The following is a 27,667-nucleotide window of genomic DNA, read 5'->3' as shown; positions in this document are numbered from 1 at the left end:
AATGACAGTGTGATCTTCCTGGTCCCCTGGCCTTTCAATCAAGCATAAATACAACCAAAGCTTTTTTTAGTTGTGGTCTCCTCTGTGAATCTTTGATGAACTTTTCCCAGCTCTTTTAGGTATTCTAGTCCTGATTTTTCCTTTTACCCTGGTGCAGGTTTGAGTGGCACCACTCAAGTCAGTGGAATTTACACTTTACAATATAAATCGGATCAAAAGTGGCATGACTGAGGGTATGTCTATACTTATAGGGGGGTCAATACACTGCAATCAGTTTTCCAGAGATCAGTTTTGCCGCGTGTATGAAGTCATAGCAAAATCGATCTCTCCAGACTTGGCCATCGATACTGGTACTATCTCGTGCGTAGAGTAAGGGACATTGCCGCAAGCCCAAAGAGCCCCAGTCTGCACTAGGGAACAAAGTCGATCCTTATACATCAGTTCCAGCTATGCTAATGGTGTAGCTAGAATTGCCTGTTTGGCATCAACTTTGTTCCCTAGTGTAGACTAGGCCTAAGTAGGGAACCGACCCCTGTGGTCAGGAGTTACTAACAACTTGATCTTAGAATTGAACAGTTGTGTATGTTACATACACGCGCACACACACAACTCACAGGAACGTCGTTCATCCCAGTGAGTTTGAGTGGGTGAATCATTGTCCATATATGTGAATTAACAAATAGAGTTACTGTTGATATACAGCAAGTGTTTATATGTAATTTCAAAACTGATTAACAAAGGGCGGGGTCTACACTAGTCATTAACGTCGGTTGGAGATATGCAATTTCAGCTACAGCAATTGTGTAGCTGGAATAGATTTATCTGCAATTTGACTTATCAGGTCATCCTCACTGAGGGAGAACAAAGCTCAGAGGAGAACAGCAGTCAACTGTTCACCCCTGATAGTTTGATTTTGCACATCTCCAATAGGTGGGCGATATCAAACCCCAGAAGATAACCCTGACCTGGTCAGTCTCACAGCACGTGTAGATGTACCCTAAGTTTCAGTAACTATCTAATGCCATTCTGCCACAGGACTTTGCTTCCTGCTTTTCATATGATTGAACATGTGTTTATGTTCCCAGAGTCACTCAGAAGTTTAATTGTTGCTGTTAGGCCTGAAACAGACAATGTTCTGGTGTTCAATAAGTTGTATCTCTGTGGGAGAGGAGAGAAAGAAGAAAGTTGGCTTTTTCATAAATGGATTGTTCAAAGAGTTGTCTTTATCATCTGTTGATATAATGTATGAGCAGTGGAATTCCTTCCTCTTTTTATAGGGGGAGGGTCCAGGGGGGTTCAGGACCAGCAACAGACGCTCGAGCAGCTTGTCAGGAAATTAACAGTGTACCTAAATGTCTGCCTAGAATGAGGCACGCTGCAATTGTCCTGATGTTTTGTAATAGATGCGTGGCTTGTGGAAAGAACAGCTCACGGGGTGCTAGCTTGGTCCAAAGAAGTGGAACATCATATGCTAGGAATTAGTCTCTTCATATTGAGTGTCTGCAGTGAATATGAGTAGAAAGATGCAAACACTGCAGGCTTTTAAGATCTTCTTAATCCGGATAGCTGTGGTTGTTCTTCCTCTGATGTATCTGATAACTGAGCCCTTGTCTGTCCTACCGGTTACTTCGGTGTAACTTATGTCATGTGACTAATACAAACCACTGAGTGACATAAGTTACACCAGTCTGTGACCAAGCCCATGGCATAGACAGCCAGAGAGCTTCTCTGTTTGATATAACACTGCTGTTCACAGAGGCAGGAGCAATTAAGCTGACGATTTCTCCCCTTGGCATAGCTTGTCTTCACCAGAAGTGAATCAGCAGCGCAGCTGCTTTGGTTCAGTTGCACAGTTGTGAGGTGGATGTAGTCTGCCAGCTTGCAACAATAGTAGCCCATTCTGTATGCTTCCGGGCTAGTTTCTGTTGATGAATAGTCCTCTGGATCCACACAGGGTCCCGTATTGTCTATCCATGACTCTTTTTTCTGCCTCAAGTTCTTCTGCCATCAGCTTTCCCTTCCAGTGCGAGTAAACATTCATCACCTTCTGAACCTCTTAAAATGTACCCTGCACGTTGAATCTTTCTTTTCATATGATCTTAAACTGGCATTTGCTCAGTTCCAGTCCTTTCTAGTTGGTTGCACAATCTGTGATATTCCAAATTCTTCTATAGCAAGAAAGTTTGAAGGATTGTTGTTTCTTTATTATTGTTTGAATGTCTGTTTCATAGTTGTAGTTTAACATGACCAAATGCAGATTTTTAAGTCAGTATTTAATATTTAGCTTTATATCCATTCTCCCAGAATGTTTCTCTCATCCTGTTCTCGTTCTGACCTCAGGATCCAATTTGCCATCCTCTGTAACGATGCTTCCTAAGTTGCAATAATGTCTCATTTCTTATATGGCTGGAAATCTTGTTTGTTTTCCTGGGATCTCTGCAAACCACCAAGGCTGTGGTTTAAGGATCTTGAAAGCTTTACTGATACACCCAGCAGAGCATTTTACCTCGTAGGGCCAAAGTCACTGCTGACACAGGTAGTCACAGTTCTGTTGACTTCAGTGTTGTTTGCACCTTTGTATAGCAGACATATTAGCTCTTGGAGCCAAATAGTTTCTGTTCAGTAAACTTAAAGCTATTCCTGCAACAGAGTTGCCCAGGTCAGCAGGTATTGCAGGAGCAGCCTGTCCTTAATCAGTTACCAGGCCTGGTCAGCTGATTTTTGGTCAGTCTCTTGCTTACCATCGCAGACCTTACAATGCCTGCAGACCCTGAGTGCTGTGCTGACCTCCTCGGAGTTCTTGTAGGTCTTGTCAGGCAAGGTGTGTATATTTTGTAAAACCCCTTTTGTAACGTCTGTGGGTCTTGTAAAGTCCATTGGACCAAAAGCAATACTACAAGGAATTTAGAAGGTCAGCAGACATACTGCGGGCTTGGAGGTGGGGAGGAGTGGGGTTTAGAGATGTTCTGTTGTCCTCTAAGCCAAATACAGAAGGAGGGGTGGGGCATTGAGAATTTTCCGCAGGTTCCTCTGACAAATTTGGGGAACGGTAGAACTGAGAAATTGTCATAATAATAGGCATTAATAGGTATAAAGTTTATGCATTACAGTGGCACCAAGGTGCCATCGTGGATCAGGCCACCCTTGTGTTAGGGACTGTACAAACGCAGAACCAAAAAGAGAGCTTCTGTGCCAAAGCGCTTCCCGTCTCTGCCCCCTTTGTGTCCCAGGATGTGAAAACTAGCCCTTACTCACACTCTTTGGGAGCCCTGCTGATCCTGGAGGACGGCGCATTGCATAGCTGTGATAAATTGAATAGTTAATTCACTTAATGTAATTAAGGTTATCATTAAGTTAAGGTTGTCATTAAGTTAATGTCATTCAAATAGAAAACCAAGTTAATTGGTCAAATCAGCTTTCAGATTTAAGATGCTACCTTAGCCCTGCCCACCTAAATGAGTGCACAGATGTGCTCACATGTATGTACAACGGCTTTAAAAAATCAAACCTTTTTCCCTCAGCAGTTCTTTTCTGTCTTTCTGGGGCGGGGGGAATCCTGAGCTTGGTTTGAGTGACCTGTTGCCCTCCCACATCTGCAGCAAGAGAATGTTGAATGCACGCTGTAAAGTTACATAGTTGACCTACATCTCTAATGTGGGGTGCAAATCATAGAAGGAGAGGAAATGATGGGTGTGATATGTCGGTATGTCTGGCTCAGAGAGGAAAGTGGAACAAAGTTCTCTGCAAACCTGCTTAGAGACTAAGGTGCAAGAGTCCAGGATGGTGACCTCTAAGTAGGTTATATCTTTATTCTGTTTCAAGAAGGAAAAAAATGTATGGTCTGGCCCATTTGTGGGCACGTGATATGAGAAGAGGTTAACGACTAGGCAGAGATTTAGTGAGCGGCCTGCGATTGGGTCCTGTAATCCCTATTCAGTATTATAGATTAGAGACCTGCAGGTGTAAAAAATATTACAAGCAGGGTTGAGAGGTGATGTATATGGGGACAGGGTTATTTTTTTTTATGACCCTCATACTTTAATTCTGCATTCCTTCACTCCAGTCTCCCTCCGTCCCTCTTGGATTTCAGTTGGTTTGTGTTAAACTAAATCTTTCCATTTAAAATTTATTGTCAAATAGAGGAGCAAGTTAGTAAGTGTGTGAAGTCTACAGAAATGGTAATCTTTTAACTGTTTTAATAGAGAGGGCTTTTTTTGGAATACACAGTAGAGAGGATCGATCCAGTGCTCACAGAGGAGCAAAAGACCAGAATACGATGGTTTTAACAAGGTAGGAAGAAAAGGAGGTGTTTGTTTAGAAAAAGCCTGCTCACTGAAAGCCTATGGAGCAGGGGAACCCTGCTGATAACACAGTGGAAAATAAGAGGGCCTGTCTCTTTCCTGACTTTAAAGGGGTGGTGCTTTGTAATAAATGGCTGCCATGTGGCAGCTGTCTCCCAGCTTTGTGAGTCTGGCAGTAGTTAATCCTGTCAGCAAGGCACACTCCCAGGAAAAGAGCAGCAAGAAGAGCTGCACGTTCCTAAACAACTCAACCTGAAATCTTTTTCATTTTGTTGTTTTGACTCTCTTTCACCATTAAATTTCAGTGAGCTCCTCTTCTAAAAGTAGCATCCGTAGCATGCGCTATGGGTTAAAAACAAAATGAAAAGAAGCACAACTTCGTTGCAGGTTGTGTGTGGTGTAGGTGTAAGGGAATCACTGTAACAAGCAGGGGAGGGGGAAGGAGGGGAGAACAAGGTATTACCATTTGAGTGCTGGGGGCGGGAGGAGATGGGAGTTTGCAGTAAAAGGAGACGGTTTGTTGCAGAAGCATTGAAGCAGCAGCATTCCAGGATGTGTTCGGGGCTCTTTGGCAAACTCTGCTAATAGTATCCACTTAGGGCTTGTTTACACAGAGAAACTGACCAGCATAATTATATTGGTATAGTTGCACTGGTATAAGTCCTCGTGTGAACACACATATTCTGAGATAAGTGTGTGTATTTCCAGTTTAGCTGTGCTGCCCTAAAGCGATAGTATAGCTAAATGTCTCCATATAGCAAAACCTTCAGTGAGTTTCTTTAAATAAAATAAATAAATAAAAAGAAGAAGAAAAATTCCCTCCAAGAGGGTAGAAGATCATGACCAGCCCCCGCCTCCACCTCCACCTTAGAGATGCAAATCATTATCAGGAGGTCTGCTATTGCTTTCTGTGCATGCGTCATACTGATGATCCAGCTTTCCTTCAGCCTGTTCCTGTTGCAGCCAACACAGCTCTGACTACGCAGTGAAAAGTACAGGGTTAGGATCTGAATTGCTCCACAAACTAGTGCCTGACACACACATCTGAGTTTCAGATCTTCTCATCTTAAATCCACGAGGAAGGATGCCCTGAACAACTTTGGGGGAGGAGGGAGGGTGGTATTAAACTGAAGAGTGATGTCTGATATATTTCTGCTCATCTGATCCACCATTTGGGACTGATGGGCTGCCCCTCCTCATCAACAGGTGCAAAGACTGATTGCCAGTGAGCAATTCAACAACTCCAGTTTGTGGCTTTCCTTCATCTTAGCATTACTACGACTGCTGTTTTCACAATGCAGTAATAAGAACAACTAGACCGATTGTCCCCTCCCGATTCATTACAGCGGATGCCTACGCATCTGCATGACCAATTGATAAGACACAGAAGTCTCCGTTTGTAGCTTGTCTCAGAAACAATTGATTGCAGGCTCTGGCTGTGCTGCATGGGACACAGATGCCTGCTCTTGGCCCGCCTTTAAAGGGCAAAGCTGCATCATCGTGATCATCAGGTTCTCCCTCCTCCTGTTCATTTTACAGCAGGAATCGCATGGCTTGGACTGGCTATACCATCTGGGATTTCAGCCTCGTTGTGCAGCTCTGCCTTCGTGTAGCACTAATAGCTTTCCTTAAGCAGACGTTTTTAGAGCCCAGGAGCATTTTGTCTTGGGTTATAAGGTTTTGTTTCTATTTTTCACCACAGTCTTTCCACTTAGTTCTTCCAGATTTAATCCATCTGTTCTATTTCTGAGGCTCTGGGATGAGAAGTCCCTTTCATAAATGCGAGTACAGTGCCTGGCCATCCTTCCCTTTAAAGCGGTAGCTAACACGTCAGCATACACAGCTTGCACAAAGGTTAAAGTTTTAATCACATTAGTGATCTGGTGTTTTATGGTTCACCTGTTTTTGTTTTGTTTTGTTTTTTAACAAACAAGAGGACCCAACAATAAGCCTCTCTACCTGTTGCATTTTAGATGCCGTTTACTTATTGTACAGCCCTAGAGTTCCTGAGTGAAGGGAGTGTTGTATCCCTGTCAGTCCCAGGATGATACTAGAGAGATGAGGTGGGTAAAGCAATATCTTTTATTGGCTCATCTTCTTTTGGGCTGTGTCTGCACTAGCACAAATCTTCTAAATGGCCATGCAAACTTCTGCTGATAGGAATAAGGGGATTTTGAAGTTGGTGGGGTCTTTTCGAAAAGGACCCTCATCTGGATGAGCTGCGTGGCAATTTTGAAGAGCCGCAGCCACCGGCCTGCTAATGAGGCACTGAACATGCATTTCAGCACCTCATTAGTAATCTTCGAAATGGCCATTTGCATGGCCATTTCAAAGGTTTGTGCTAGTATGGACATAGCCTTGGTAAAAGAGACACACTTTTGAGCTTTAAACACTGCTCATCTTTAGGTCTGGAAAGCATATTCAGAGTGTCACAGCTACGAGATGATATGATGTTTTAGCACGAGAAGACAACTTGTTCCAACTTGTAATTCGCTGAGATGCTTTGAACGCCTTTCCCAGACCTAAAGAAGAGCACTGTGTAAGCGCGGAAGTTTCTCTTGCTCACCAGCAGAAGTTGATCAATAGAAGAGATTTCCTGGTTGAGCCAGTGAGAGTGCCAAGTGCTGCTTTGATGGCTGAGGGCTCTGCTTATCAGGACACACCACTCGGGGACTCTACCGTGTGCCTCCTTTTCCTCCCCCGCTTTCAAAAGAGCTGGGGTAATTCTGGCCCCTTACTGCTGCATAGGAAGGGAAAGGAGATCCTGGAGCCAGTAGAGGGGAAACATTTCTTTAGTTCCTTTAGGGCTTCCCTGCAGAAGCAGCTCCTGGCTCTCTTCAGGGCCACTCTCTCCTTTTGGCCATGTTTTGGGTTTTCACCGCAGCGTAGAAATGAAGCTCCTGATCAGGCATCCCCAAAAGAGACAGCACTAGCAGGAGTTCAGGTACTACAGTACTGAGTGCCAGAGAGGTAGCCGTGCTAGTCTGTGTCTTCAGAAACAGGGAGTCCTGTGGCACGTTAGAGACAAGCTTGTGCTTGTGCTCGTGCTCCAAAATATCTGTTGGTCTATAAGGTGCCACAGGACTTCTTGTTGTTTTTACAGTAATGAGTGCTGTGTGAGACCCTCTCTGGAACAGAACAGAATTCTCCTCTCCAGGGCTCTGTCCTGGACGGTTGAGACAGGGAGCAGGGAAAGTTGTTCTGTGAGTTCCTGGTGTTGCCCTCATCAGTATTGTCTCCCACTGCCGTGTTCTTGTCAGGTCAGTCCCTGTCCAAAGAAATCTCTTTGCCCAGTGAGATGAGTCAATACTGTGTGAAAGAGGCTGTGTGAAGACTCAAGTGGTTCAGTATTCTTGCAGCCTGTGCCAATGGGGGGGTGGGCTGGAGGGGGGAAAAGGAGGCTTGCATGGCTAGCCACTCCACCTAAAGCAAATAAACCAGATTTAAAGCCAAGAAACACATCTACTTCCTGGAACTCTAAGTCATTCACACAGCTGTCTTAGCTTTCCGAACACATGCAAAGCAGTTCTTATGGCAGACACAGTAATGCTTTTGTGTCTCCCTGTAACAAGCAGACAGGGAATATAGGAGTAGACATACCGAATTACACCAAAGGTCCATCTAATCCCAGTGTCTTCCTCTGATGGCTGTCAGTTCCTCAGGCTTCAGAGGTTAGCAGCTGCCTCCCCATTTCCAGCCCTGTCATCTTATAGGATGAGGGGTTAGAGAGGAGAGAGGTGGAAATGCCTTCAGTTTGCTTGCTTGCTTGTTTGTCCCTGTTTGTGTAGCTGATATATTTGGGGCTATAGATGACAAGAAGTCCTGTGGCACCTTACAGACTAACAGATATCTTGCTCTGTCCTCTTCACTTGAGCAAGTTGTTGAAGATACTGAAATAGGTAGAAATTTATTTCCTAGGACTCGGTTATTAAATAAGCTAAACCCAGAAGTGGCGTGAGCAATAAGGATGTGAAGAGTTTCTTCGGACTACCTCTCGGTGTCCCATGTTCGCAGTTGAGCACTCTGTATGTGGGCATGATTGCTGCCAGTTTAGAAGAAGAAGGCGTTTACGCTCTTCAGCAAGTATCCATCCGAAGTCTGAGGTGGCTCAGTAGTGATCACTCTCTCGGTGCCTGGTTCTCTGGTGCCCAGTACTTTTTTGTAGTCAAGTTAGCTTGTGAAAAATGCTACCCAGTCAGAATGGATGTGTTTCACACTCACTGTACCCAGATAGAAGTGAACATACAAGGCACAAGTCCATTGAAATCAAGTCTGCTCAATCCCTGTCAGGGTGGGGCAGGGGGATGTCTAGTTTTTGCTCTCACTTTTGGTATTTTGCACTGTAAAACCAACTTTTTTTGCCTCAGCTTAACCTCAGTGAGGGAGGCAGTTCCCCCCACATATACATTAAACACACCCTATTGTACAATGAAGAAACACAGATGCAGCATTAAGAAATCAAACATAAATAGCTCAGTGGTTAGAGTACTGGCCTTGTAAAACTCAAGGTTGTGAGCTCAATCCTTGAGGGGGCCTTCAAAACTCTGGGGCAGGTTAGATTTAAAGAAACAAAAACCAATAACAGCAATCTGTCAGGAATGGTGAATAGGCCCTGCTGTGAGGGCAGGGGACTGGACCCTGTGACTGCCTCAGGTTCCTTCCAGTTCTATGTTATGATAAGACAAGACAGAAGCCAAAGGCACAGTTACTCTAGAGCTTTGTGTCACTGAGGTGGTACTGGGTAGCTAGAGTGTACTGGTAATCTCATCCAAGAAATATATGGGGCCTGGTTCACCACGGCATCATTTTAGCTGTGCCTCCACTATAAGTTCATTGGCTCCAGTACAGGTATGTCATCCAACTGGTGTAACACAGTTGTGAAACAGAGAGCTGTAGTTTCTTCAGCATCGTTAACTTCCTCATGTTTCCAACCCTACGTGCTTTTATGGTACAAATTTATTTTGTTATCAAAGCTCTTGTAGAGGATAAATAAGCATGCGGGTTATTGATGGGTGAAGGGGAAGGCAGATTTGGTAATTTTTTTTAAAAACAAAGCAAAAGTGTAAATCATTATGTCTACATAAAACATAGTAATATAACTACACCAAATATTGCTAACAAACCCTAATAAGAGTAACAGCATAAAAGGCTCAGAACAAAAGAGGAAGTCTTAATTTAGTGTTTGGAGGAGGGTGTCCATAAAGATGTTCTTCTCTGGTTTTTGTGAGGTTTTTAGAGTGACATTTTCTTGGTGTATTCTGAAATCTTGGGAAATACTCTCACTGGCTTTTTTGACTTAAAGCTAAGGAGCAGAAAGAACTGCCACCAAAAAGTCCTGTTCCACTGTCTTATCCTTTTTGCCTTTTTTTTTTTCTTTTCTATATAGGCTGCTCTGTACTGGTGCTCCAGCAGTGGTGACAGTGAGGTGACGCTACCAGTAAACTCCTCTGCCGTTGGGGCCTCGCCAGCACCAATACTTCAGTAGCCAGGGCAGACCTGATATTAAAAAAGGTCAGTTGGAAAACTTGCTTTGGTTTTCCTTTGCTTTAGGCAGTGGCATTGAATAGTACCACTCTTTTTTCTTCCCATCCAGCTTCTTTCCTCCTCATCTCCTCCCTGCCACTCTGGAGGCTTTGATGCAAAATTTCACTAAAACTCTTATCTTGCTTTTCATGTGGCCAGCAGAGTGGGAGATGAGTGGGGAGAAACAGTTTTCCATTGCACTCTCCAAGTGTATGTCTTCATGGTCAGGGTCGATCTTCCAAGGTTCCATTTTGTATGACTAGTGGGGACATGCAAAATCAAACTATTTGGGGTCGACAGTTGATCCCTGTACTCCTCAGTTACCTGAGTAAGGGAGGGTGATGCGGAAGTTTCTCCGGTTGACCTCCCTCAGTGAGGACGGTCCAGTAAGTCAATTGTTCATAAGTTGATTCCAGCTACGGAACAGCCATAGCTGGAATTGCATATCTACAGTCAACTTTAAGGTCTTGTGTGGACCTGACCTGAGTGAAATTCATTGCTGTGCAGAAATGCATGAGACCCGTGTATGCCACTTAAGACTCAAGTCCCAGTGACTTTAATGGTGAGTAAGTTTGGTGCTGGACTTCTAAATGGAAGTGAATTGCACCTTGTGGGGTGTATCTTTAGGAACACACAAAAAGAAGCTATCACGGGTTTTTTCTCCCAGGTGAGATGCCCCCTTGATGATTTGAACAAAGTTATTCCTCTCTAAGCCTCTGCATTAGTAACTCAGCCTGGGCTTGCATTTAAACAATCTTTTGTTCCACTTCTGAGTGAAAAAGTAGGTCATTTTGGGGGTGTGGGGTTGGTAAATAGGAATAGTAATGCTTTTTAGGCCCAGAAAGGACAAGTGTTTTGAAATGCATTTAGTGTGTGTTTTTAAGATGAGACTCTCCCCTACTCCCCTTCGAAAAGGTTATCCATCATATAGAGCGTAGTGTGTTTAATGAAACCAAGAAAGTGTGTGGCTGAACGTATTGAATTTTTTTATGGCCCAGTTAATTTTCAGCTTCTACTTTTAATGTGGGGATTATTTTGGTTAGTGGAACAGTGAGCCACTGTGTGCGATACATCAGGTTTTCCCTCTCCTTGCCCAACTGTGTGCATTGTGTGCTTCTTCCTATTGCTTCCAAAGGGAGCGCTCATGTGCAAGACGGTAGAGCAAACTAGTAAAAACTTGTCATAGCTCCAGCCGGTTGGGGCACACACTTTTTGCTCCTCTAGCAGCTTCTCTGTGGTTAGCCGAGTGACTGGGAAGAAGCGTCAGCTCTCCTTCCTTCCCTCTTCCTACCCGCCACCCCAGTTGCAGCTTGTAACCAAGCCCCCCTACTGTTGCTGTCTCCCTAGTGCTTATAAAGTAAAAGGAGAAGATGCTGTAACCATCAAGACCTATCTCCTTTTTGAGATAAAATCAGAGGGGGCAGGGAATCAGCAAAATGTTGACGGGCTGAGCGTCAGCAAACTGTGGAGTCACATTTTATCCCAGAGGAGGAAATAGCTCTAGCAAATGCCTTCCTGTTCAGACTGAATGGGAAGCAACACATTTTACATGTTTTTTGTTCAAGGCTCAGCTTTTGCCGTCCCAGCCAAGCTGATTGTCAGTTGTTTCAGATCCCGCCTTTGTCACAAGCAGCCCTGAGCTTTCTGTGGTTCTGCATGGCCTCAGTCACAGATGCCACAGCTCTCCCCCCAGCACAATTTGAGCAGCCGGGGAGAGGACAGATTCTTGCTAAGCTTCTTGCAGTCGTATGTCAGTGGGGACAGATTTTTGAGTGGGGATGGAATGCTTAGTCCATTGGGAATTAATTCAGTTGAACATAGCCTGGAGTTGTACTCTCCCCCAATCTGAGCGCCCTCTTCATTGTGGACCTCCCAATCTCCTTTAATTGGGAAGGGAGTAATTGCCTGGGGCAGCAATAAGCAGCGGGATCCCTGAGAGCTTCATAAGACAGGCGATCCTGTAGCCAAGCAGTTACAGAGCTTCCGTATTGTTGATTCTGTCTCTCTGGTAGGTTTCCTGAAATACAGTCAGTAGGCCAAATCCTCTGCCTTCTACTTTGGGGCCAGCAAGAGATCACCCCACCCCTCTATATGCGCAGGGATGCTCAGTAAGTTTGGAAGACCACGTTTACATGCCCCAGAGCCGCACCCAGCTATAGGCTTTCCTGTAGGAAGAAGTGATTTGGCGCAGTATTCTTATTGTTGCTATATCCTATTGCAAATAGAAAGTTGTGCTTCCAGAATCAACGCAACCTGGTGCCTTTGTTTCAGTGGTGTATTTGCCAGTCCCAGAACAGCACTGGAGTATATTTGGTGCACTCCAGTAATACTTTTGCAGAAATTAAGTTTCATTCTTTAAAATGTTTGCAAGCTAGGAAATTTTTAATGTACGGGGGGGAAAATGGTTTCCTGTTTAAAAACAAGATCAGTATCCAAACATCTTGTTTGAGTTGGCAGAAGCTGTATTTTAGTTTCAGACATAAAATAACTATTTGTACACAGAAGCTGGAAAGAGCTGTAATTGTAATGTATTGTGCCCTTTCTGAAAGATGTGCACCATGCATTCTTGCACGGAGATTGCAAAACAGAAGGTGACATGGCAGACATGCAACCCTTAGTCTGATCTTTTCTTTCTTTGTGATGATCAGTTTGAATCAACACTAGTACTAAAAACAATGCTAGGAATTCAGAGTTCATTTCTCTCAAAGGACCTCCTGTGATATTCAAATTGCTGTGAACCACACCCTGCTTTCACTTTGTTTTAGGAAGTATCTAATAGTTGAAGATTGATGTTACTTGGTTATTGAGTGAAAAATTCAGGAATAGATATTGAGCTGCTCAGAATGAAAGGTGGGTGAAGCAAGTTTGCTTTAACAGAAAAATGGTTTGATATTTTTTTCCAGTTTTTCTCTTGCTTTGACTAAATAGATGCTGTTAAATAAAATTGTTTGAGCCAATGTCGACAATTTTAAACTATTAGGGAGATTTTGTGGATTTTTTTTAACCGTTGTTGTGGTTGTGGTTTTTAAAATAAACCTACTCCTTCATGACCCAATTCATCACTGAGCTTTAGAAAGTAAAAAGCCATCACTTTCTTGAGCCAAAATTACGTATGCTGACACTGCTGCTGACAAAAACCCTGACCTGAGAACTGGGCAAAAATGAAGAAAATAAATTGGAATTCTGCTAGAAACAGAGCGCGTGATTTTGACATGCAAGCTACTTGCAACCCTTATTGAACACAGTGGCTATTTTAGGTACACAGCCCCTTCCAGGACTAAGTCCACATCAGAAGGAAAAAAGCCACTGCTTGCTGAGTAGAAAAGTATTAAAATTGGTGGAGAGAGAGTCATCCGGGAGAGCATAACACATTTTATAGAAGCCCAGTTTAGGGAGCAGGCTGCGTTGTCTAGTTTCTGGACTGTGGGACTGGAATCAGGACTTCTAGGTTTTAATCCAGCCTCTGTTAGCCTGTGCTTACACTGCACCCTTACCTTGAAATAAGACACGCACTTTGCACTACGCAAAGTGCTTATCCTATTTCAAGTCAATTTTGAAATAGCAATATCCTATCTACGCAGAGCCAAATTTTGAAATACTGAGTTATTCTGACGTATCCTTTACTCCCCCCGCAATGAGGGGTAGAGGGATGCTGAAATAGCACGCCTGGGATTTCGAAAAATATTTTGAAATAGGGGGCATCTTTCCTAGATGCAGAATTACTATTTTTGGGATACCTCGGTATCCTGAAATAACTTGGCATGGTGTAAACTTAGCCTTACTGACCCAATGTGTCAGTCCCTCGTGTCCCAATTAAGGAAAGGTGCGTAAGCACATGGGTAAAAACTAAAGCGGGTAGTCCCCAAGGACTTGATTGTACCAGCCTTCCTCACCCCAAGTGGCAGTATGTGTGGTGTAAGGAGCTATTTAAATTTAGCATGAGCAAGCCTGGAAGACTTGGGCCCTCTCTATCTCTCTACCTTTGTTTCTCTACCTCTAAAGTGGGCATCATTGGGATGTCACAATAACTTGTTAATGTTTGCAAAGTGGTTTGGGATCCGCTGAGGAGAAGTGCTACTTAAGTGCATACATATTCTGGAAGCTCACTCAGGGATGCCTTAACTCTTAAATGGGATAGTTACGGTAAGGGGTGCTCACTCTTTTTACAAGAACATAATCCATACTGCTTTCACTGCTATATGAGGCTTGTAGACTTTGCATATGGGGAAGTAAAAACACGTAATGCCATTCAAGGCCTGCTGATAGACACCATTCTTGAATCTGGAGACGGTAAAGCTTCTGAAGGCCGATGTTCACTTTCAGTAGTGAAGTACCAGATCTGTTTTTCTTTACTGTTACAACATGCAACTGTCTGTTAAAACTGTAATGGTGTATTGCAGTATTACTTGCTGGAGAAAAATCTTCTCTTGGGAATCGCTTTGTTTTGTTTGTTTGTTACATTTTGTTGTGTTCCTGGAATGTCTGCCCCTGCCCGTACTCTAAAAAAGCCTTCAAAAAACTTTTCTGGCGTATTTGAACCAGAGAGGCATCCTTCTTATGGAGCTACAGTTGCTGACAGTAGCTTGATAAGCACATGTGTGGCTTCCAAAATAAGAAGTAAAGGGTGAAAGGAGGAAGTAAATTCCACCAGCCAATATGGCTTACAGGTATTTTCAACAATTAGCCTGATAAACTGGGACTGTGGCTATGAGAAATGTCATCTGCCGAATGGTCCCAGAAATTTCAATAATCCTTTTGGCTGTTAGCGTTAAACAAAAGGTCATCATGAATTCCTCTATTAGAATAATTTGTAACTCTTCTCAAAGGAAAGTGCAGAATGTATGAACTTGGATTGCTTAAATTTTCCAGCTGCAGTACGCACTTGAAATTCATAGTCACATCTCAGAAGTGTCTGTGATGTGCCCTATCTCCTTTTTTGCTGGTTGAATCTGGTAGATAAATTAGGGGGATGAAATCTTTCTCTGTCAAAGCTACTTCATAGTTGTTATGCTTTCTCCCCCTCTTCCTTTCTTCATGCAGTTGTAGAGGGTGCTACAGAGAATCTAGACTCTACCAAGCCTAACACACTAAGCGAGGAGAGCAGCAAGCGAGAAGAAAACCTCATTGTTCAGCAAGCAAGGGAGGAAAATGAAGGTAACTTATTTAATGAAAATTGTGTGCTTCATTCATTTAAAGGATCAGCAAGGCTTTTCAGCCTTTTCCCCCTCCCTGCTCGTTACATATATAGAGAACAGAAGCACAAATGCTTACTCACTCACCATTGCCAGGTTTCCAAATGAAGACTTCTTTTTGATGCATAGTAACTTGGCACAGCATTACTTGTCCGTATGAAACACCTGTTTATAATGTTCATATGACTTTTTTCCCAAAACATATTCTACAGGAGATCAAATGTACATGGGCAAATATGTCCCTTTCCATACCTCCTACAAGTCATGTCTCCTGTGGCTTTCTGAGTATAGTATTTACTATTTTTTTTTTTTTAAATATTGGTTTCTCTACCATTAATTTTGAATGATGAATCTGCTGTTTTATGCGTCTAAAGCAAACTAGGACAGACTTACTAATTTGTTACTGTTCACATATGTCCATAAATTGGAACATTGCTCAATTAGTGCTCCAACAATTTATCTACAGTGTCTGAAACAAGAACATCTTCCCACATGTAAATGTGATATAGAATAAATATTCTGTGTATATTTTACATTGCACTTCTAATATCTTGATGTAACATTGTCCAAAACACGTACTTGCCCCTGTGTGTTTGCAAGTGCAACTGCTCATGAATAGTGCTCCATTCTTTCACTGTGGTCACAGGACACCACACAAGATGCTGCACTATGACAAGATAATTAAGCTAAATCTGATTTGAACCCAGGATTACTGATTGTACAATTGAATCTTAGTGTTAAAAACATCAGATTTGTAAATGGACTGGTTAGCCATTCATCACATTTGGCAGCACCAACAAACAAAACGCAGATATAAGTTACAGTATAATGTTAAACGTGCTACTAAAAAAAAGATTTTGAACAAGGTGTGATAACATAAAAAAACTGCTTCTGTGCTTGTTTTATGTAAATTAAGATAGCAGAAGCAGCATTTTTCCCCTGCATAGTAAAGTTGCAAAACTGGATTAAGTCACTGTTCCATTGTAATCTTACGAAAGGAAAAACCATAGCATTTTGTTCAGCATTACGAACATTTCAAAGTTGAAAACAACCTCTATTCTCTAGATGTTTGTAACTCTGAGGTTTTACTCTACTCTACCGAGGATTTGAAAATCAAGTGTGTTTGAACTGAATAAAGAAAAAATTGCAATTTGCTTTATGTTTTATAGAACTTGAGTAGCTATCCCATTAATAAAACACCCCACACTGTTATGAACTTCTGGTTTTTGCTTCTTTTCAGATCACACAGAATATGAATTCTTTGAGGCATAGACCCATTTCTCTTCCATAAACTGCATGTTGTTGAATACCATTTGCTCTCCAACAGATAATCTCAGCAACTTTTTTTGTTGTTGTTTACAATTCCAGAGAAGCAGCTCAAAAGCTTAAACAATTACAAGACATCAACGCTACCAAACAGTTTGGAAGGTGCAGACTTGTCCTCCATTGACGCCATGATGTCAGCAGTAATGAGTGTGGGGAAAATTGCTGAAAATGGCGGGAACTCTCAAAACATCAAGTCCCCATCGAAGTCTCCTGCACCGAATCGGATTGGCAGGAAGAACCAGGTATGTAATTCTAATCATGGCAGTGGGTGAGGGGATACACAGTGGGGGAATAGAGTTAGTTTGCACTATCCTTTTTGTTTTTCAAATAGTACATGGCAGCATCAGCTGAAATGTGTGACAAGTCCAAGTGTGGTTTGTGACTTTTCACAGAGTGGTCATGAAGATCTGAGCTACAGAAGACTTCCTTGTCATTTGCACACAGATTTAGCAAAGCACTCGAGTATGCATGTAACTGTACACATATAAGTGTTCCCGCTGAATTACCCTTGATTCTGTGCGTTGTTCAGCCAGAGCTGTGGTCCATCCTTCTAGCAGTGTACAATGTTCCATAAGGGTTTTTTTTTTTGTTTTTTTTTTGTTCTGCCTCCTCTCCCTTTCAGTTTATTTTCTCATAAGAACGTAGACTGACTTACTGTGTGATGAAGTGCAAATGTGTAAGGGCTGATCAAGTTTATCACATTTACCAGTGGATGGCACTATATCAAGAGAATTCTATCAGTCAAAACAGTGTTGCTTATGTGGTGTTCCCATAGCAAGCTATCAGTAACCTGCAAGCTAGTCTTTCCGATGAAGGGCTTCTGATTTGGCGTAGATTTTGTTTCCTTTAAACCAGAATAGATTAATTGAAAATATGTCAGGGACACAAAGACAAGTATGATCCGAGGAATGTATTGTCTAGTAGCTGGCAGGAAAGATTTGCCCACTAAGGTTCGTTCACTGTCCAGAGTTGCATTAAGAAAGAGAATGGTGTCTGTGGCAAAGCTACAAAACAACTGTCTGCTGTTAGGATACCATGTGATTTGGCTTCAGGAGAGTGTGTTAGAGCTTCTGACCTTTAGTCCACCTGATATATCAGCAGGCATTGGATCAAGGGACGCACAAGGAGTAAATGTGACACAGGATTAAGCGGGATTCTTGCAGTGTAAAATATAAATTAATTAATAATATAGCCGATTTGTTTCTGAGGTGAAGATAGGTTCTGGCCAATGAGGTATATATTTGTATCCCAAGAAAAATGGAATTGATAGGATTTCAGGGCAATATAAAGTTTATCATCCTGTTTTGTAGCCTGACTCCAGCAATCCTGGATTCAGCAACTTTCTACTTACAGCAAAGGACATTCACGTGATGAATTGTTTCAGTGTGCTGCAAATACAGATCTAAATTCTGATTGAAATAATCCCCCCATCATCATCCCTTCGCAAAAGGGAAACAGACTTGATCTGGAGTTCTCTCTTGTTGCTGTATTCTGTGGGGTTACCGTGAAACGTTCTTCTGTAGATCCTTGTCCCCAGTCGATGGTTATTTTCATGTTGCCGCCTTTATCTTGGCTCTGAACTGCATAGAGTCTCATAAACACACATGCATGTTTATCCTCATTTATTACCATTTTCCTGAAGAAAACCTGTTACGAAGAGGTTTCAGGCCACTTTTAAGAGAAAAGATAAAAGGAAAACAAGAAAAGAAATCAACATAACTTCTAAAGAGATTTGCCATCAGTTGGATGCAGAAGGACAGTGCTGTATTGCTTTATTTAAGAAAGTACAGTCAACCAATAAACAGCTAATTTTATCTTTCAGTTCAGGAAGTGTTCTTCACCAGCACGACTGCAGTAGCCCAGATTAGGGTTGGGTTTTTAATTCTTCAGCAAAGCTTTTACAACAGCGATGCAAAACCTTTTTTCATCTGCACTGATTCATTCAGTCACCAGAATTCTGTCTTTAGCCACTCTTGATTTGGTTGACCTGTATTATGGTATGCAGTGTGTGCTGTGCAGCACTGGGGAAAGTTTGGGTTTTAGTTAATAATAAACCCAGAGTCAATACTAATCAGCTCTGGCTGAGCTAAAGTGTGTCTGATCTTTGTTTCAAGGTGAACCAGTAATTACTCTACCTTTGGTTAATTCGCTGATTGAAAGAGTAGGCCATCTAGAAAGCAGCCTTCGAAAAAATTAATTGCATCATGTAGAATTGGATCCTTAGCTAAAAAAGGAAAAAGTAGTAGGCTGATGATAATTTCACAGATACACTCTGGGAATTAAACACCATCTAAACTGTCAGCACAGCTGCAGGGATTTTCCTCACAGCACAGCATGTTTGTTCTCTGAGCTCTGAGCCAACTTTAACTGGGCTGCACTGACTAAGTTGAGCTGCATGTTACTCCACAAACTGTTTGTGCACAATAAAGTTACATCTTTGGAAGGGAATGCATGTATTTTAATTACATCTATATTCTATATGTGATAGTGTGGCTGCACAGATTTTATCAGCTTTCTGGGGGATATAGAGATTTCAGAGAGAGGTTTTTTTCCCCCCGCTTGCTTTCTGATGTGGTTTTTTTTTTTTCTTTCCCCCCCCTTTCAGTGTTTTGTGAATGATAAGCACATGGTGCTTTGATCCATGTTCAGTGGGGAATATAGTAAGTTGTCCTGTAGAGAGATGTGCATTAGCTTTGTAAACGGGGAGGATTTTTTGGTGTAGGAGAGAAAGCAAAAAGGCTAACCATTGTAAATTAGATCACAAGTTTCATGCTTCTGGTATTCGGAATCAGTGTTAGTTTGTTCTGTTAGTTTAGGCTGAAAAGATGCAGAAAAATGACCACGTATGCACACAGGAAAGTCCTGTTAGTAATTAATAGGAAGAAAATAACCAACCTTTTTGAGCAAGTGTATAGATCTTAGTAGAGAAATTTATAGGATGGTGCATCCTCCCTTCACAACACCACATACGAAATACCAACCCCAAATGAAACACCAAAAATAAAGAAATAAATAAATGACCCCTGGAAAGGTTATTGCTTCATTCAGTTCTGTAGGACTTCAGAATAATTTCTCCAGCACGTGATTAATATCCCCCCCCTTTAAATTCTGTTGTACTTAACCATGAAGGATGTTAGCCATCCACTTTTCAGTGGCTGTCATATGTATGTTGTACATTCTGGAAAAAGTTCTTTTTGTGTGACATCTCCAAGGAGCTTTTTAGAAAGAGGAAATGGATGGACACGAGTCACATACACGGTATGTCTGATGGAGGAACTATTTGTCTTTTTTCATTATTGCATAAAGCATACTTAAAACAGCAGACAAGAAAGTTCAAGTGGAACATGCCTTTTTAGTATAAACATCATACTTGCCAGGCATAACACTGATGATTTTTGTGCATTCTTGAGATACTGGGGATTTAAATAACAAATATTGGGCCCTCCTGGTTGGTGGACATCAACACTGAGGATTCTATAGAAGAACTACATTCAGTTTTCAATCTCGGGCACTCGTGCTTTTTATTTGGAAGCTCAGGTAATAACATGTCATTGTGCTTTTGTGGAGGACTGAGGCTGGATGTGCTTTTCATCACTTACCAGGAATCCTGGGCAATTAAGTGAAATAGATTTGTTTCCGCGCTGAGTCCCATTGCATCCTTCTGTTAGGGGTTAACTCAGTTTCTCAAGGGTGTACTTAATTATAATATAGAGTTGGATTCTCCACTCTCACTTTTCTTATTCTGGCTGGACAATAGTTTATCTGGTTCTCACAAGGGTAAGAGGAGAGTCAGGTCCATTGTGTGTCTGTCCTGCATTGCTGCCTCTTGAACGCTGCAATTTTATCACATCTGGCAATCTTAAGAGGATTGGCTCTGGCCCGGATGCGGCTGGGATACTTTCAGGGAGAACCTAAGATGCACTAAAAAACGGTGTTGGTGATTCAATAGACAGCTCTTCCCTGTGTTATATTAAGAATATCACACTCCTGCACTGTCATTCAGATGCGATGTAAAATGTAGGCACCTGTGATTTGCGTGAAGATCTCATTGGTCCATGCTGGAAGATTAGTGGTTTTAATCCTTGTGCCCTGGCCAGCTTTCCATTTGGGTTAACTGCACTTTGCTCACTTAAATTCCTTCTGGCAGTTCCAGGCGCCCGCAATTGTTGTCTTCACTTCCTGTCCCAAACTGCTGTTGCAGAGTTGCTGCGAGCTGTTAAACAGCTGCTGCATTTTTGCAGTGGGGGAAGTGACTCAGATTTGTAAACTACGAAGTTTCTAGGGATCTTTCAGGATGATGATTTGTGTGAATGTAAGTTATCGTTCTGTTCTTTGAGAGAGGTTGTGATGTTTCTTGCTTATGATTTCAATCCATAGCATTAGTTGTGGTATTAGTTTTTGGGTTTCTCTAATTTTATGTTTGTGTGGGTTTTTTTTTTTTTCCCTACAGGAAACAAAAGAAGAGAAGTCTTCCTATACTTGTCCTCTGTGTGAGAAGATTTGCACTACACAGCACCAGCTAACTATGCACATCCGTCAGGTACGCAGACTACTTGTCCTAATAGTTTTCTTACATTAAAGAGAGTGCAGTGACTTGGAGAGAGATCCATTTTTTCAGTAACAAAAATGATTCCTTGTCCAAACTCAGAAGTCCTTTGTTATCACTCTGCTTTGCTTTTCACGCACCGATTTGTGCCTTCGTATTTTAAAAATATTTTGGAATACACAAACGTGTGGGTTTTTAACTCTACCTCAGCCTGTTCCAAAGCAATGAAGTGTTTTCTCTTCAAGGAGGTTAAAAGTAATTTGATGTTTTAGAGAAACATTTCCATGAGCAAGACATGTCCTGCGTTCATTGTCTTTTTCACCATAGTCACCTCTCTCTCTTTCTCTCTCAATAAGGTAAGTAGTTTTGTAAAGGACCTTTCATCTTTTTTTATTAAGAAGGAACAAACGAGTTCTTTCTCGAGTCATTCCTCATCTGTATTCTAACGGGTATGAGTGCATGCCATGTGCATGATTGCTGGAAAGCTCTTACGCTATCAGCATCCATCTGGTTGGCTGTGGAGCCCCCTGGATAGATGACACTATTGTGGTACATAAAAGACACTGCCAACCCCCTGCCCTGCCAGTTCTTTCTTACCACCTGTGATGGTCATTGGAACCGTTCCATTCTCTTGCTTCGAAAACATACCGTCGTGTAGAGTTATATAGTTTTCCAGTTATCATTGTAGTTATAGTTAGTTCAAGTTAGTTATTGAGTTTTCCCCCTAGACACTCAGGCTATGTCTAGATTTATCATCAGAAGTTTTTAATGGAAGATATCTTCCGACAAAACTATTTTGTCAACAGATCACGGCCAAATTGCAAAGTGAATCACGAGCGATTCACTCTGTCAACAGAGAATGGCTGGACTGCCCATCCTCTCTCAACAAAACAGCCAACTGGAAGCACATTAGACAGAGTTGCCCTGTGTCCCAGAAGCCCTGTCTGACAACAGAGGGCCCCCCGGAATGTCCAGATCAGCTTGCTTTCGACAGAGGCATTATTTCTCATGCAGAGTGGGGTATGGCTGTCGACAGAACTGCTGCGTGCTATTGATTTACAGTCATCAGGACTCCTTGGGAATCTGCATGCTCCCCAGGTTTTGTTGACAAAATACCAGTTTTGTCGACAAAACCCTCTAGCATAAACACAGCCTTAGAGCCCCTTCATTGGGGCACATCACACTCACCGGCTTTAGAGACCGCGAGAGCTGCAGCAGACGTATGCCCAGAGATGACCCGTACACTGATTGCCTGAAGTGCCTGGGTGAGGGGCATCGACTGGGCAAGTGCCCAGTTTGTTGGAGCTGCCACCCCCATACCAAGGAGGAGCAAGACCAACACTTCAGGCTGCTGCTAAGAGAAGCTTCACTCTGGCCCCAACTTCCACTAGAGATGGCCTGGCTCCAATGCACAGTGCTTCTGTGTCAGTGCCTCGGTGCTGAAGAATCACCCAAGCCATGGACACAACTCCCCATATCGTGTGGGATGGAGCACATGATGCCACTTGCATTCCCCAGTGCCAGCCAAAAAGAAGCTTCAACCTCATCACAAAGTCAGTACCATTCCTTGCACCTCTCCCAGCGCTGTTCACAGCAGGAGGCACCGGCAACTCATATCTTCTAGCCTCCTCGGTGGCAGGATCCAATGAGCTGGCCCTTTTGGACTTTTTTGGGCCTGCAACAAAGCTCAGGGCGGTATCTCCAGACCTGCTTGGGCACAGTTTAAAAGATACCAGGGTGACACTTAAACCCCTCCAGCCTCACAGAGGAAACCGTTGAAGCTACACCTCGCTTCCCATTTCTACTCTGCAACAGAGACCTGTGACTAGCAGGAGACAGCAGCTCCACTTCTCCTTGGGGCATGGATAAAGCCCTTCCAAGCAGTTGCAGGGGCCTTAAGCCCAACTCTTGAGGGTGCACCCTGAGGACATCAGTCATACCAGAACCCATTCTGGATCCTTCCCCATAGCTCTTTATTGCCCTTGTGGAGAGGATGAGAGGACTTTCCATCTCCTCCCAGTGCATCTCACATTGGATCACATCCTGTATAAGGATGTGTTATGACCTGGTGAAAGGCCCTCCCTTCTGCTGATGGCACATTCGATGAGAGCCCAGGTGTCCTCAAGCCACATTGCTCAAGAGCATCCCTGTTCAGGACATATGCCCAGCAGCAACATGGACACCGTCACATACGTCCATGTCGCGTTGTGTCCTCACATGGCATGCAAGGAATGATGTGGCTTTTGCAGGGCAGTCCTTATTTCAGTCACCATATGAGTTCTAACACCTCTTCCATGGGAGCTGCTGGTAAATTACCTGCTAGAATGCATGTGAGCAATCCCTTGAAGAATTAAAAACTGTTACCTACCTTGCATGTTGAATAGTAACAGAGAGGGAGCTGTGCTAGTCTATACACTATCAAAACAAAAAGCAGACAAGTAGCACTTCAAAGACTAGCAAAATAGTTTATTAGGTGAGCTTTCGTGGGAGAGACCCACTTCTTCAGACCATAGCCAGACCAGAACAGACTCAATATTTAAGGCACACCCCTCCACTCTCTGATTTGCTCACCTTGATCATTTTTTTCTGATTTGTCCTCCTTGATTAGTGTTTTTGGTTCTCTGTGCCTTAAATATTGAGTCTGTTCTGGTCTGGCTATGGTCTGAAGAAGTGGGTCTGTCCCACGAAAGCTCACCTAATAAACTATTTTGCTAGTCTTTTAAAGTGCTACTTGACTGCTTTTTTTGTTTTGTTACCTACCTTTTGTAACTTGTTCTTCGGGATGTGTTACTCAAGCTCATTCCAAATACCACCTGCCTCCCCTCAGTCAGAATATTCCAGTAAGAAGGAACTGAGGGGTCCACGGGTCATCAGTGTCATCATATATTCACCACCATAGCAGTGCCACTCCAGGAGGCTCCACAGCCGGCCCGATGGATACCACTAGGGTGAAAGCTTTCTGGCGATTTATGTACACGGCATGTGCACACGTGTTTTGGAGTGGGCGAGAGTGTTAAAAGGTAGATAACCATCTGACCTGTTCTGGACATTGAGGTTGTAGTTCACGTTCTGGCGTCCATTGGATACATGTGTACTCCAGTTTTTCTCTTTTATGCTAAAGCATATCGTTTTAATTAGCATCATCATGAGAATATCTCACTGATTTTAGTCCACACAAAGAACATCATATGGTTTCAATAACCAGATTCTACCCTCACAAGCATGTACATAGCCATAAATATCTGGTGTCCATCCAACGGCAGAATATTGTTCTACATTTTGTCACCCATGCTTTTTTAAACAAATGTAAATTGACGCTTTCATGATGGAAGAGCATAAACATTTTAGTATGATCTCTCAAGTTTAAACAAGACCCTCCTCCTCCCAACCCCTCCCCGCACCCTTACCCATTTGTGTCTGGATCGCTCTCCATTCTCTTGCATTGCACTCTACAGTGAAGGTGCTACACAGCCAGACATTTCCTGCTGTGTTTTTTGTGGGAGCAGAGGGGTTAATGACTACAGACCATGTAAGGCTTGTTACCTCTACACAGAGGACCACGCTAAGTAGCTTGTGGAAATAAAAACACAACTCCTTCGAAGCTGTTACAGTTCTCTGATATTTTGTGGGCAGTACATAGGAAGAATTCAGTGGAAATCTTTGCTTTTTCTTTTAGCATAACACTGACACTGGAGGAACAGACCATTCCTGCAGCATCTGTGGAAAGTCTCTGAGCTCAGCAAGCTCCCTTGATCGCCACATGCTGGTGCACTCAGGTGAAAGGCCTTATAAATGTTCAGTATGTGGACAATCCTTCACCACCAATGGGAACATGCACAGGTAAGTGCTGATCATGACACAGGCACATGTGGAGCATAGGGAGAGGGTTGTGGAATGTAGAGGCCTTATGTTTCCATGGCGGGATTGTCAAGTAAGGAAAAGGCTTTTACGTGGGCAAGAAAGCATGAATTATATAGATGCTTTGTTGCTGAGAAAGAGACAAAGAAGGTGTGTGGTGATTGTTCTATGCCACATTAATCCCTCTGAACTGCCAGAATGCTGGGTTTTAGGATGATGTGAGACTTGGAGACTGGTTTTTAGCTCTTCACGCACAATCAGTTATTGGTGCAAATAAAATCCCAAAGCAGTGCTGTCTTTGTTTGGGTGCCACAAAGGTTAGATTGTCATGTAAATTATTCTCATGGAATGAAATAGAGTCCCATTTTAAAGGTGCAACATGCAGTCTCTGACTGTGCAGCTCCATTTTGGTAGCTGTCAGAGGTTTCGTGTAGACATCTGCATGATTTTTGGGTGCATTGGGTAGTTAAATATGTAAACTGCATCAGTTTGGGGCTTCTTCTCTAGCCTGTCCACCTTTAGATACCTGCTTGCTCTAGTCAGCTTACTTCTCTACAAAGAATTTCATAGATCTGTAATGGCTTGTCAAAATTGAAAGTTAATGTAGTTTAGTTGATATATAATGATACATATTGTTGTTGACTGAGGAGGCAAACCTACATTTTTGTCCCACACAATTACTTCATTCATTAGTATTGCTGTAACACCCAAAATATGCCACGTACTTTACAAATTCACAAGCTTTTCCTGTATCAAAGCTTACAGTGTACAAAGCAACTCAACAAAAGACAGGTAAGTGGAAAGTGACATGACATAAATGAAGTGACCTGCCTGGTAGCAATTTCACATCTTGCTAGTTCCCTGTGCGGATTCAGGATTATGGTCTTCTCTGTTTTTCTTTCATTCAAGTATAAGTAACCTCATTTTACTTTTTTTTTTTTTGCAGGCAGAGCTGCAAAACTGGGTTTTAAAGCAGTGATTTCAGTTAGGCAGAGGTAGAGCATAGATAAATATTTTGCCAGTGTTACTTTAGTGTTTTTCTTGCCATTTAATCTTCTTTGCATGATGTGTTTCTAGTTTAAAAACATAACTGTAAAATAAAAATACCCTTTCCTCTGTATTTGCCTTTTTGTGTAATTTGGAAGGGGATGGCCTGAGCTAAGTGAAACTGGTAGCCGTTGTAGCTGACTGGCAGTCAGAGTTTCCTGATGCTAGTTTCTGTGCTCCAATGGATTTATCAGGTGTTAGAGTACTGGAGGTGTAAATGCGTTGTAGAAAGTCTCATATTTAAACCCAGAAATGTATATTTTTGGTACTGAAGTGCAAGAGAAGAACTGGGGCCCTGGTGTAACACTAACCATGCTTACATGGCATATGAACTTAAAACTGTGCACAGGGTTACAGTTTCCCTTTCTGTCAAATGTGATGCCGACAGAGGAACCATCTTTTCTTGTAACTTGGTCAGAATGGGAGCTCTCGGGTTGTTCGTTTAATTTTATATTAGACCAGTTCTTTCCTGTATGTTGACTTCTACCACGTCTCTCACATATTGTGTATCTGTCATGGTACTCCCTGCTGTGGCAAGAGCAGGATTGTTTGAGTCAAAGATGTTGTGACTGGCTGCACTGGAAGGTGAGAACACCAATGATTCAGCATTCTGTTTTGTTTGAATCCATTTCCCAAACCAAAGATGAAATGTTAAGGGCTTGTCATCTTTTTAGTTTTATGTTCAGCATGTTCCATCATCTACTCCAATGAGCAGGAAGATGAGGTCATTATTGTGACTAGAACCAAGTATTTGATTTCCATGTAGAAGCTCTGTCTCTCAAGATGAAGCTTGCCTGGCCAGCCAGAAAAGGAAAATGCCAATTTAAAAGTTAACCTACACTTTCTCTCAAGTAATTTCTAAACAGTAAATATGTAGGGAACATTAGGCCCTGGGACAGAAACATGATACAGATAAACATACAAGTATTGGAATACATGATCTCTTTGCTTTTGAGGTGTAATTACTGGTGTTAGCACCCGTCAAAGATGATGGATTGACAGACCTGATGATCCTTGAGCTAACCGTAGAATGGGTCTAATGCCAACAGCCCACAGAGGCACTTGCTTACCAGGAGAGCATGGCTCTGTTAATGCCTCTCGTTGGCTGGAAGGATTGCCATATGTGGGTGAAACGGTAGTTTGGATTCCTGGCCCTCATGCTTTACCTCACTGCTGTGATTCACAGTGGTAACGTCTCTCGTCATTCTTTTGCAAGGCTGGGTGGTATACAGATCTAACCTAGTCCCCAAGGAAGGTTAGATCAGGCCACGGTTGACTAAAGAAATGACTTCTCTAAAGGAAATAAATGTATCAAAACAGTACCAATGCTTGGAATTTTTGTGAGGTTTTTCTTATGAGCTAAAAGGCAGGCAGTGCAGCTGCTATTAGTGCATTAAGGTGGGTCCAGCCAGATACTAGGAATAGACTCCCTTTAAATGGCATTTTCATTGTCAAATGTTTGCCCTGCTACGTGGGTGTGGGTTTGAGACATTTGGACTTAAACTAAGAAACCTTTTGAAGGCTCTTCTTTCACTGCAAGATTTCAGACTGCACCAGCTAAAAGAAAGATGCAGAAATGTCACACTGCACGGACATCTTCTGCAATGATAGACTAGCTCAGATTACACACAGGATAAAATTCTGCCCCAATTGAAGTAAGTGCAGGTTTTGCCATTGATTTCGCTGAGGACAGGACTACAACCTGTATGTTTTGAAGATTATTCTGTTTTGTGAAAGTCAACTTTAAAAGTCCCCAGAAAGTCAAACTGCTGCATAGAGAGCATGATAAACGTCAAGAGAAATTACTGAATGGTACTATAATGCAATCAGTATCAAAAGGTTGAGTTTGAACATTGAGTACATCTGTCACAAAT

At 42.5% G+C, this 27,667-nt stretch overlaps 1 protein-coding gene across 1 annotated transcript in view; it reads left to right on the top strand.

Annotated features, from left to right (window-relative positions):
* RREB1 (ras responsive element binding protein 1) overlaps positions 1-27,667 on the top strand; it is a 151,550-nt gene that overhangs the window by 53,110 nt on the left and 70,773 nt on the right. The window contains 4 exon segments of the mRNA XM_074987720.1: positions 14,865-14,978; positions 16,385-16,584; positions 20,793-20,882; positions 24,565-24,728. Coding sequence (XP_074843821.1) covers positions 14,865-14,978; positions 16,385-16,584; positions 20,793-20,882; positions 24,565-24,728 — 568 coding nt within the window.

Source organism: Carettochelys insculpta, chromosome 2 (genome assembly GCF_033958435.1).
Source record: "Carettochelys insculpta isolate YL-2023 chromosome 2, ASM3395843v1, whole genome shotgun sequence".
Taxonomy (NCBI): domain Eukaryota; kingdom Metazoa; phylum Chordata; order Testudines; family Carettochelyidae; genus Carettochelys; species Carettochelys insculpta.
Note: the sequence above shows the minus strand (reverse complement) of the source record. Positions and strands in the feature narration are given on the sequence as shown.